Genomic DNA, 10,948 nt, shown 5'->3' with positions numbered 1-10,948 from the left:
AGGGAAATAAGAGAGAAGAGGAGAGGGAAAATAGAGAGAGAGAGAGAGAGAGAGAGAGAGAAGGATAGAGAGAAAAGGGAGAGAGAGAAAGAGAGAAAGAGAGGGGAGCAGGAGAGAGAGGAGGAGGGGAAGGAGAGAGAGAGCATGTGAAGAGAGAGGGGGAGAGAGAGAGAGAGAGAAGGGAGAGAGAAATAAAGTGGAGGGGGAGAAAGAAGGGAAGGGGAGAGAGAGAGAGATGAGGGGAGAGAGAGAGGAGGGAGAGAGAAGGAGAGAAGAGAGAGAGGAATAGGGGAAGGAGAGAGAGAAGCGAAGAGGAAAAAAGGAGGGAGAGAGAGAGATAGAGAGAGAGAGAAGAGATAGAGAGAGAAGGAGGAGGAGATAGGAGAGAGGGAGAGAAGGAGAGAGAGAGAGAGAGGGGAGAGAGAGAGAGGGAGGGAGACATAATGTAAAAACTATTCTTTGATATATTAAAACTAGTTTTAGCTTATGAACCAGTTTAAACTGGTTTTTTTAATTAAAACTGGTTTTATTTTTATGAATTAGTTTAAACTGGTGCACTGTATTGTAAACTAGTTTAAAATCAGTTTTTTATGTGACAAAGCAGTTTGGTTCAGTTTCTAAACCATTTAAAATGGTTTAATGCAGTTTCAGTTTAGTTTATGGAAAAACTAAACCATGCACACCCCTAGCTGTATTATGAAATGAAAAATCAAGAAACTCTTCTAACCCATCTAAGCACTTTTCAGAAGTTTGCGGTTTGAGCATCCAACTCTTTTTCATGACTAACTGACATTATAAAATTCAAAATATCTGTAAAATAAAAAGGAAAAAAACTAAAATAAGGAGCATTTTACTATACTATTGTTGCAAAATAAGGCATTATAATTTTATATTTTAGAGAAATGTTACTAAATGTCTAAAATGCCTTAAAAAATATTTAATATTCTAAGTGCTCATCTAGCCATTAACATAAGATCAAAATTGAATGAATGGATTAATAACAATCACATGCAACTTATTAATTAGACTATTTATATTTTAGAGAATGTTATCTTAGTCAAGAACAAGATGATTTAAGACTTTTTATAGAACAATAAGTAACGACCTACTTTTAACGGTCAAAGCGAACCCAATCCTTTCATTTCGAATTCAAGAATTCAGAATGAACCAAACCTCCCCAAGTAGGATTCGAACCTACGAATTTTTTTGTAATTCCTATGATACAATTGGAGCTTATCGACAAAAAAAAAATTCGATAGGATGAATTAAGACAGTATTTTGTAAATACATAATTATCTTGAATATATTAACCATTTCTTTACTTTCCGATCGCCCGAAAAGAACAAAAGAAACATCTTGTTCTTTCTTCAGCTTGCAAATTATGCAATTTACTCTAAACTTAAACACAACATACTTGCTCATCAAATATATTTATGCCTCATATGAAAATATTATACAGAATCATGGAGTTATAAGTTATTATACGTAACAAAGTTATCCTATGTAAACAGAGTTGAATCACAATCTATTTATACTTGAAAAGCTCCGTTCAAGCTGATTTAACTTCAGAGTAATCTCTCAAGCCAAAAGTCACAGTTAGATCTAAATATGTATCCTTGCTAGAGTAAAATTTATTGCATCTCTTACACTTAAATCCAGACATGTAGATTGCTGATCTAATGTTTCAAATGCATTTAGTATATTAGAATGAGATAGCATTTAAGAAATATACATAATTGAACGTACCAAAACTCATGCATATCCATGTTATGAATTTACTGCAATGCCAAAATTATAATTCTAAGTTGGAATATCAGTTTGGGGCCTCAACTAGAAATTGATATAAAACAGATATCCATGTTATGAATTCATTGCAATGCCATAATTCACAATGCATATGAATTTAATATCTATGTCTATATAGACAAAGAGCTAAACAAATTTATCACACTACTAATACAACTAATAGACATTGGTGCTCAAAGTTAGAAAAGGAGAATTTCAAGCAATGTTATAAATTAAAGTTTGCAAGGAGAAGTCTCAAAGCTTCATGTCATGGATTGCCACTAAAAATTTTTAGAATCTATTGCTATGAATTATGATATTCTAGAAAAATCTGGAGTACTTAGCTAATAAAACATTGTAAAATGTCACAAGATGGTGAATGAAGCCTATAAATTTTGGCATGAAACACAGACCCATTTGAAGTACTGTATAAAGGCCATAGGAGCCTCAGACTTGCGCATACAATTTTTATAATAATTTTTAAGGTTAAGTACGATTTTGGTCTCTAAGGTATAAGTCGAAAATTTTTTCATCCCCAACCTTTGTTTGCATACAAAATCGTCCCTAAGATTCAACGTAGTTTTAAAATCATCTTTCAAACCTAAAACTTAAATTTCTAGACCAAATTACCCCTAACAAAAAATTATAAAATAAAAAAAAAAGAACAGAAAAGCCATTAATGGAGGAAAAAAGAACCTAAGAAGCCATTAATGGAGCCTCCCATAAAACCCTTCCTTCGTCCATTTCTCACAACCCATTCTGCCAAGGCTCCTCCTCCCACCCTCCTATTCTTCCTAGTCTTCCTCCTTGTCGTAGCCACCCTTCAATCCAAATCCAAATCGGGTATCATCTGCCTCAACGACCAGTCCCTGTCCCGCTTCCTCACCTCTGTCGCCACCCCTCGCCCTTACTCCATCGTCATCTTCTTCGACGCCGTCCAGCTCCACGACAAGATAGAGTTACGCCTCCACAAACTCCACCAAGAATTCTCCATCGTCTCCTCCTCCTTCATCGCCAACCACAACATCTCCCACCCTTGGCGCTCTAAGCTCTTCTTCTGTGACATCAAAGTTCAAGGAATCTCAGTTCTCATTCACGCAATTTGGCGTCAACGCCCTCCCACACATTTGCCTCATTGCCCCCAACCATTCCTTCAAGGATTCACAACCCATGGACTAGGGCGATTTCTCGCCACTCGCTGAGTCAATGGCTGATTTCGTTGAGTCCAAAACCAAGATCTCCGTGGTGGGGCTCTTGCTGGCGTTTATCTCTCAAGGTCTTGTGAAGATGAAGAATGTGACGGTTCAGAAGTTGGTTATGATGTTTGCCTTGTTGGGTTGTTTCTTAGCTGTGAAGCAGGTTGTGTTCTTGAATAATTGGAAAACTAGTTATGGTATTCATGGCTTCTGGACCTCTAGTTAGAATTGATAGAGCAATTGGCACCAAGCACGGGTTGCGATTCTTTTCCTCTTTGGTTTCATATATATGAGATGTTTGAGTAATTGGCACCATTGTTGTTGTTACTGATGCTGTGATGAAGAAGAAGAGATGTTGTGATGATGAAGAAGAAAAAGAAGAAAAGTATTTTGGTCTCGAAGGACGATTTTAAAACTATGTTGGACCTTAGGGACAATTTTGTATACAAAAAAAGGTTGGGGACGAAAAAAATTTTTGACCTATACCTTAGGGATCAAAATCATACTTAACCCTAATTTTTATCATCAGTGTCTATTGTATAATACCTCATCACACAATAGGTATCATTTTCTTTCATTCTGCTATCAAATTTTATCCTTCCATTTCATCCATCCATGTAGCCAAAAAATTTAGAACTAATAGGTTTATGATGCACAATGAAAGTGAACCAAATAAATTCATCACATGAACAAAAAGAGTCAACGAAACTACAAATTACCACTGAAATTCAAAAACAACAACGAAAAAGAGAGAAAAACTCAAGTAAATTGTAAATTTTAGTGATAAAGCAGAAAATTAGATAAGAAACACTACAACATTTTTGGCCTAAGGTAACCCTTATTCGAAGCAACATTTAACAATAGTTGCTTTAGATAGGCAAAGACAACATTTTTGACGTGTTACTTTTGAATAAGGCTAAGATAACAAAATTTTTGGCCACCCACAAAAATTGTTGTCTTTGATATCTAAAACAACACTCAAAAAATGTTACAATATAAAATATTTAAGACAACATTTTTAAATAAAAATACAACATTTTATAAAAATTATAAAAAAAATTGAATAAATAATATTTATAAAAAGTTGCCTAAAATTATTCATAGCTAAAAATTTTAGAGGGAAACTTTTCATCCTATTCCCCCCAATATTTACTTTCCAATCAAATAACTTAGAAAAAAAAAAAAAAAAGACCTTTGGTTTTCCTTAAATCATTTCTAGTGAGTGCTTCAGTAAGTTCATCACTATGCCCAGCACCCACCATAAGCCCTAACTTTCCTAATCAACATAAAAGGGGACACAACCGGCAGCAGGAGGTCCCGGCGTTCAACTTCTGGTCTCGTTCGCGGTGCTGTCGGCGACGGGGCGGTGTTCCCTTTCAAAGGCGTTGGCGCGGTGCTCTCCTTCGTGGTCATCATCTCCACGGACGCTGCTCCACGGCTTCTCCTCCCCTGTCTCGGCCCTTTCATATCCTATTCCCCCCAATATTTACTTTCCAATCAAATAACTTTGAGAAAAAAAAGAAAGACCTTTGGTTTTCCTTAAATCATTTCTAGTGAGTGCTTCAGTAAGTTCATCACTATGCCCAGCACCCACCATAAGCCCTAACTTTCCTAATCAACATAAAAGGGGACACAAACGGCATCAGGAGGTCCCGGCGTTCAACTTCTGGTCTCGTTCGCGGTGCTGTCGGCGACGGGGCGGTGTTCCCTTTCAAAGGCGTTGGCGCGGTGCTCTCCTTCGTGGTCATCATCTCCACGGACGCTGCTCCACGGCTTCTCCTCCCCTGTCTCGGCCCCAAGTACGCGGTCACCTTTGAGAAACCCTTCTCGTTCTTCCTCTTCTTCCCCTGTCTCACCTCCTCCTCTTCGCAACTTCACTCTCTCCGATCAATGCTTCTGCCGTCGTAGCTCACCAAGTAATTAGTTTTCTTCTTGTGCTCTCTGTTTTACCTATTTAATTTTCTCTTCCGTTTAATTCAATCCTTCAATCTATTCCAACTAGTGTCTCTGTAGTGGTGCCCATTGGAAAAAAAAACTGATATGAATTAGATCTTTGTACTTGCAAATTAGGAGAAGCTGTATTTGATGATAGATATGATGTAGAAGAATGGTTATTTTAATTAATAGATAGAAAATTGCAGAAGTTTGGTTCCCATGGATTCAAAGGGTTTTGTAGGCAAAATATTATTATTGGTGTTATCTGATGATCACTACTAATTTCATTTGATTATTGCTATCTTTATATGTTGTTAATTCTTGTTTCTTTTTAATTACATGTCACAAAAAAATATCAGTTATTAATTATTAGAGTGAAATTCGAGTTCTAATTTAATTCTTTGTTGTGGACTATTGATGATAATTATTCTTAGAAGTTATTCTTTTTTAATTTGTAGCTATGCAGGGTTTGTTTATTTTGATGTTTATATAGAGACTATATTAATTGGAAGCAATTAAGATGCATGCTAGTTAAGTTCTAAATATTCTTGATATGAAAACTCAGATGAATGACAGCGCATAATGGTAACTGATAACATCAGACATGTATTTAGTTAGTTTTAGATTTGAATTGGTTTTGTTTTGCCCAGTATGTGAGAAATGGATCAGTAACTGTTGATGAATGGTGAGTAACAGACATTAACTTTATAGAATAATGATTTAAGTTGAATTGTTTGTCCTTTAATGCAAATGGTTGTACTATAGTTGTGTAGGTTTACTATTATTATTATAGCAATAAATATGAACACACATGAATCTTTCCAAAGATTTGTGACCACTTGATGATAGTGACAGAGTACATGCACCAGCAAATAGGACAAACATGCCTTCCTATGCAAAAACTAAACAGAACCCATAAGTGCATTACAAGTCTAATCTAATGTCTTGGTGTTGTGTGTGTATGTGTTTTGTATAGATAATATACTTTTTATAATGTTATCCAATTCCAAATCCACTAATTTGATTTACATATATCTTCATGACTTTATGCATTTATTCATGTAATTGCTTTTTCTATCGCTCTTTACCAATTGCTCCACTAATTCTGATTCATGTAATTGCTTTTTCTATGACAAAAACTGAAAAGTGCTAATGCCCTTTCCGATCTCTATACTTGTTCAATTTTTATACTTGTTCAATTTCTATACTTGTTCAATTTTTATACTTATTCAATTTTTATTTCCCTCTCCATATATGATTCACGACTGTCTTTGGTTTTAATTTGTACTATTTCTGAATTTTTGATTTAGATACTTCAAAGGTTAAAAGGACTCGTGGAAAAACAAGATGCTTAAAGATTTATGCAAGAACTTGGGAAGAAAGGGAGGAAGTGACTTTTGATCAGGGAGCAGCCGTGGGGCCAACTCCTCAAAGAGTGAAGGATTTAACTAATTTTATTGGAACAATGGGAAGGAATAGTGATTTTATTACCTTGATGTACACTAATTGGAAAGCTGTGCCTAAGCATATCAAAAAGCGCATTTGGAAGTATATTAATGTAAGCTCCATTTATCTTTATTTTATGCCATATGTTAATAATCTTTTTATTCATATGATATGATGAAATTGGTGTGTTTGTAGTCAAAATTCATTCTTCCAAAATCTTCAAAGCTATGGGTGATGACTGGTGTTTAAGGAGCATGGAAGCGTTACAAAACAAGAATCAAGAAGAAGCATTTTGAACCATATTCTGGAAATATTGAGAATATGTTGGTGAATCGTCCTTTGGAAATTCCAGAAATACAATTTCGGAAACTAATTGCATATTGGAGTATTCCAACTGTCAAAGTGAGCTAGGGAATTTCAATTATTATTATTTGATATGTTCAAGTATACTTTTTTCAATTTTTATATTTTTTTCATCATTGTTTATTTTAAACATAGGCCATGTGTGCTATAAATTCTGAAAATCGCAAGAAGCAACAATGGAGGCATAAAATGGGACCAATCAATTTTGCAAGAGTGCGTGTTGATTTGGTAAGGTCAAGTTTGAGTTAAAATTCTCTACTCGTTACTTCCCCCTAATTTTAGTATGTTATAACTTTGTAATTGTTATCTTGGTCTGTAGTGTGAGAAAAAAGAGAACAAAGAGGAACCAAATCAAGCTGAAATATTTGTTGCAACTCGGAATGGACTAAAAGGGAAAACACTTGATATAGAAACACAGGCTGTTATTGTAAGTTACTCTATAATTTTCTTGTTTTAGATGCTATTTTATGGCTGTCATAGATGCTATTTTCTTTGCTGTTTTATGGCTATCATGATTGTTGTTATAGTATCTACTTTGTGGCTATTTTATGGCTGTTTCATGGTTCCTTTGTGGCTGATTTAGTTGCTGTTTTATGGCTGATTTAGTTGCTGTTTTATGGATATGTTATGCCTATTTTATGGCTGTCATGGCAGCTATTTTATGGCTGTCATGGATTGTTATTTTAATTGCTATTTTATGGTTGTTTTATGGCTATCGTGGTTGTTGTTTTAGTATCTACTTTATGGCTGTTTTATAGGTGTCATGGTTGCTGTTTTATGGCTATTTTATGGTTGCTTACTGACTGATTTAATTACTGTTCTATGCCTATTTTATGCCTGTGTTATGGCTATCATGGACTGCTAATTTATGGCTGTTTTATGGCTATCATAGTTACTGTTTTATGGCTGTTTCATGGCTGCTTTATGACTGATTTAGTTGCTGTTATATGCCTATTTTATGCCTGTTTTATGGCTATCATGGACTGCTATTTTATGGCTGTTTTATGGCTGTTTGCGTTTATAGGATAAACTTGATGATCTCCAAGAAGCTGGAGAAACTCCTACTAATGCATTTCAAAAAGTTTTTGGTAAAGAAAATCCAGGAAGAGTTCGATGTTTTGGAAGAACTGTTACAAAAGCTTCTCTTAAGAAAAATAAAGAAATAGATGAAATAAAAAAACAAAGTGAAGAGAAGGTAACAGCTTTAAAAACTGAATTAGATGACCATAAGCAACGACTGCAAGGATTAGAAGATATTGTGAAACTTATGCTGCAACAAACTTCTCCTGGTATGAATGTTGATGAAGCGCTTTCTCTCTTGCGATCTAAGCAATCGTCTGCAAATAGTGCACAAAATCCAAACTTCATTCCTTGGCATTCTCCTCCATCGATTCATATACCAAATCATGATTAGGTATATGTATGCTAAATTGTTGTACCATGTTATTGTATAGCTAATGTTTTTACTATAATTTTTTTTCATTTAAATTTGACTGCAGCTTTCTTATTGTTGGATGAAGTTTTCTGAAGATATAAAGGCAATTCTTGGCGCAATGGTGAAGCACCAAGTCTTTTTGGTTTCAAGTCGAAAACTTAGTTTCTTTTTGGTTTAAGTTCATCATCAGAAAAACATGTATTTTGCTTACTTATATTTATTATTTATTTGACTTAGTAATTTGGCAAGTATGTAATTGGCACTTGGTAGACCTTTCTATATATATGCAATATATATTATTAGCTTATTCAAATGTGGGTGTTATATATCCTTCAAATGTCATATAAATAAAGGTAAAAAATATATTGTTTTAGATATTAAAAAAGAGAACATAAGAGAAACTCAATAAGGTGTTGCTTTAGGTATTAAAAAAAGACAACTGCAAATACACTTACATAAGTGTTGCATTAGGTTTATAAAAAAGGCAATTTAAAAAAACCTGGACAAGTGTTGCTTTAGGTATATGAAAAAGGCAACCTAAAAAAATTTGGCCAAGGGTTGCTTTAGGTATATGAAAAAACAACTAGAAAAAACTTGCACAAGTGTTGCTTTAGGTATATGAAAAGGCAACTTAAAAAACTCAGGACAAGTGTTGTTTTATGTATTAGAAAATACAACTCGTAAAAAGTGTTGCCATAACGTCTCATCTCAAGCGTTGTGTTTGGGTGCTCTAAGGCAACCCTTTTGCGGAGTTGCTTTATTTGCAGAAAAGGCAACGTTTATTGAAGGTTGCCTTAAAAAGAGTTCCCTTTAATACACAAAAACGTTGCTTTAGACCAAAGGTAACGGCCGTATAGCCAACCCCCCTAAAAGCGTTGCTTTTTGTCAAAAAGTGTTACCTTTTATCAAAGGCAACACTTTTCCTTATTATAGGCAACATTTTTAAAGGGTTGCCTCAGTCCGAATTTGTTGTAGTAAAGAACACGTAAAAAGGTTTTTCTTCTCCTTCTTCGTCAGACTCACTTCAAAACAGAGAGTAACAAACCCTAAAAGTGATCGAGAGAAGAGAAAACAGAAGAGTTTGTTAAAATGAGGGAGAGATTCAAAGAGCGAAACACGAGCAAGATTGGAAGCACGATCGAGATCGAGAGCATGAATGAAATTGAGAGCGAGAGTGCGAAGGAGAACGAATCGAAAATAGAAAGGGAGCGAAAGTGTGAACTCAGGTTTTACCTTAATAATTTGATTTTAGGAGAAGGAAATGCTTATTTATTTTTCTGTCAATAGGAATAAGTAATATTTTTAATTTTTTTAAATTACATGTATTTGCTAATATTTTATTATAAATGTTACTTGATACATATTGGAGACAAAAAATGATAAGAAATACATTTGAGTTTCACAAGATAAGAATTCGCTTTTTGCCATCAACATATAACTACTTTAGTGAATGATATATAAATACTTTTACGAGTGTTAAAAATGTATAAATATCGTATCATAGTATTGGTAAAATTACCAGTGTTGACTGTTGACACTATTTAAACGAAGAAAGAATGCATGAATTTTGAATATAAGTGAATCTTGGCAAAGCTGCTTGTGTTGCCACATTATTTGGTCAGCCTTATATCGGAAATAACTATTTTGATGTATACATAAAAGTTGGATGATGGATAAAGTTGGTACGACTTCATTAATGTTGTAAATAACTAAATATTACTTGATAACGATATGTATCATACTTTATGGCAAATTGGCAACGCAGGCATACAACATGACAAATTGCAGCATAACCCTTAAATTGCTAACGTTGTGAGTGCTTGTGATTGCCTTTATATAAACGGAATAATATCTTTTTTAGTAAAGTAAATTTAATGTATTTACCAAAAAAAAAAAAAAAAGATAAATTTAATGTTTTTGAACAATTTTAAAAATATTTCTAATATTTAATTTATTTTAATTTTGTTTTAATGTTTTTAATAAATTTTAATTTTATCTTTACTATTAAATTTTTAACAGTCAAAATGTGGTTAATAATTTGTGTTTCAATTTTACCCTTTTTTTATACTTACCACCATTTTATCATCACACTACTCTCCCTCTCCTCAACCAATGAAGCAACTATTACTGGCCAGAATAGAGAGTCCAATACATCACTGCATCAAAACAAGAATCCAAATAAAGAAAAAAGAAAAATTTTAAGCTTTAATTTCACAATTTTCACCCTAATTTGCTTAGACAACAAAATCAAGTTTAATTGTTCTTTTTTATTATTTTTTGATTCTGAGGCAAATAATGAAAGGGTTGAAAGAAAAATTGTTGAGGACGCTAAAATCAATCAAGCCAATTAAGTCTCGGACAAGGTCAAATTTTTCAAGTGAAAGCATTAGTATGTTAATTTTTTTTCAAAGATTCCAAGTTTCAACCTAAGTTCTCTCTTTGTTTCTTCCCAAGAAAATAGTTGTTGTCCACCATTTCCGGAGAACTTTGCTACAATGAATATTTATAGTTGCCAATCCAATTAAAGAGGAATCAGAATTCCCTTACACCAAAAAAGAGAGTTAGGTCTCAAGAGTCTAATTTTAAAATTGGATTCGAAAAAAGATTTGAAGATGATGAGGTAGAAGAATATAAACAGTAATTTTGAGGATAAAATTGAAAAAAAAAAATCATTGATCATATCTAAAAATTTGATGGTAGAAGTAAAGTTAAAAATTATTAAAACTATTAAAGATAAAATTAAAATAAATTAAATATTAAAAATGTTTTTAAAATTTTTTAAAAGCAT

The 10,948-nt window shown here is 33.6% G+C and overlaps 2 protein-coding genes across 2 annotated transcripts; both read left to right on the top strand.

Moving 5' to 3' along the window:
* On the top strand, positions 2,287–3,161 carry LOC110263005 (probable dolichyl-diphosphooligosaccharide--protein glycosyltransferase subunit 3B). Its single transcript, XM_021103552.1, has one exon. The coding sequence runs from the start codon at positions 2,496–2,498 to the stop codon at positions 2,985–2,987; it is 492 nt and encodes a 163-aa protein (XP_020959211.1). The 5' UTR covers positions 2,287–2,495; the 3' UTR covers positions 2,988–3,161.
* On the top strand, positions 4,538–8,470 carry LOC107644083. The gene is made up of 7 exons (XM_016347875.2): positions 4,538–4,897; positions 6,227–6,474; positions 6,558–6,764; positions 6,861–6,953; positions 7,045–7,152; positions 7,750–8,139; positions 8,225–8,470. The coding sequence occupies exons 3-6, from the start codon at positions 6,684–6,686 to the stop codon at positions 8,137–8,139; spliced, it is 672 nt and encodes a 223-aa protein (XP_016203361.1). The 5' UTR covers positions 4,538–4,897; positions 6,227–6,474; positions 6,558–6,683; the 3' UTR covers positions 8,225–8,470.

Source organism: Arachis ipaensis, chromosome B05 (assembly GCF_000816755.2).
Source record: "Arachis ipaensis cultivar K30076 chromosome B05, Araip1.1, whole genome shotgun sequence".
NCBI lineage: Eukaryota > Viridiplantae > Streptophyta > Magnoliopsida > Fabales > Fabaceae > Arachis > Arachis ipaensis.
This window is presented reverse-complemented; position numbering and strand designations above follow the sequence as displayed.

Bases quoted from the DNA above. Each gene is read 5' to 3' on its own strand.
- LOC110263005 (XM_021103552.1), top strand. From the start codon at position 2,496: ATGGAGCCTCCCATAAAACCCTTCCTTCGTCCATTTCTCACAACCCAT.
- LOC107644083 (XM_016347875.2), top strand. From the start codon at position 6,684: ATGTTGGTGAATCGTCCTTTGGAAATTCCAGAAATACAATTTCGGAAA. The intron at 6,954-7,044 runs GTAAGGTCAAGT...CTTGGTCTGTAG, and splicing joins CAAGAGTGCGTGTTGATTTG to TGTGAGAAAAAAGAGAACAA. The intron at 7,153-7,749 runs GTAAGTTACTCT...TTGCGTTTATAG, and splicing joins TAGAAACACAGGCTGTTATT to GATAAACTTGATGATCTCCA.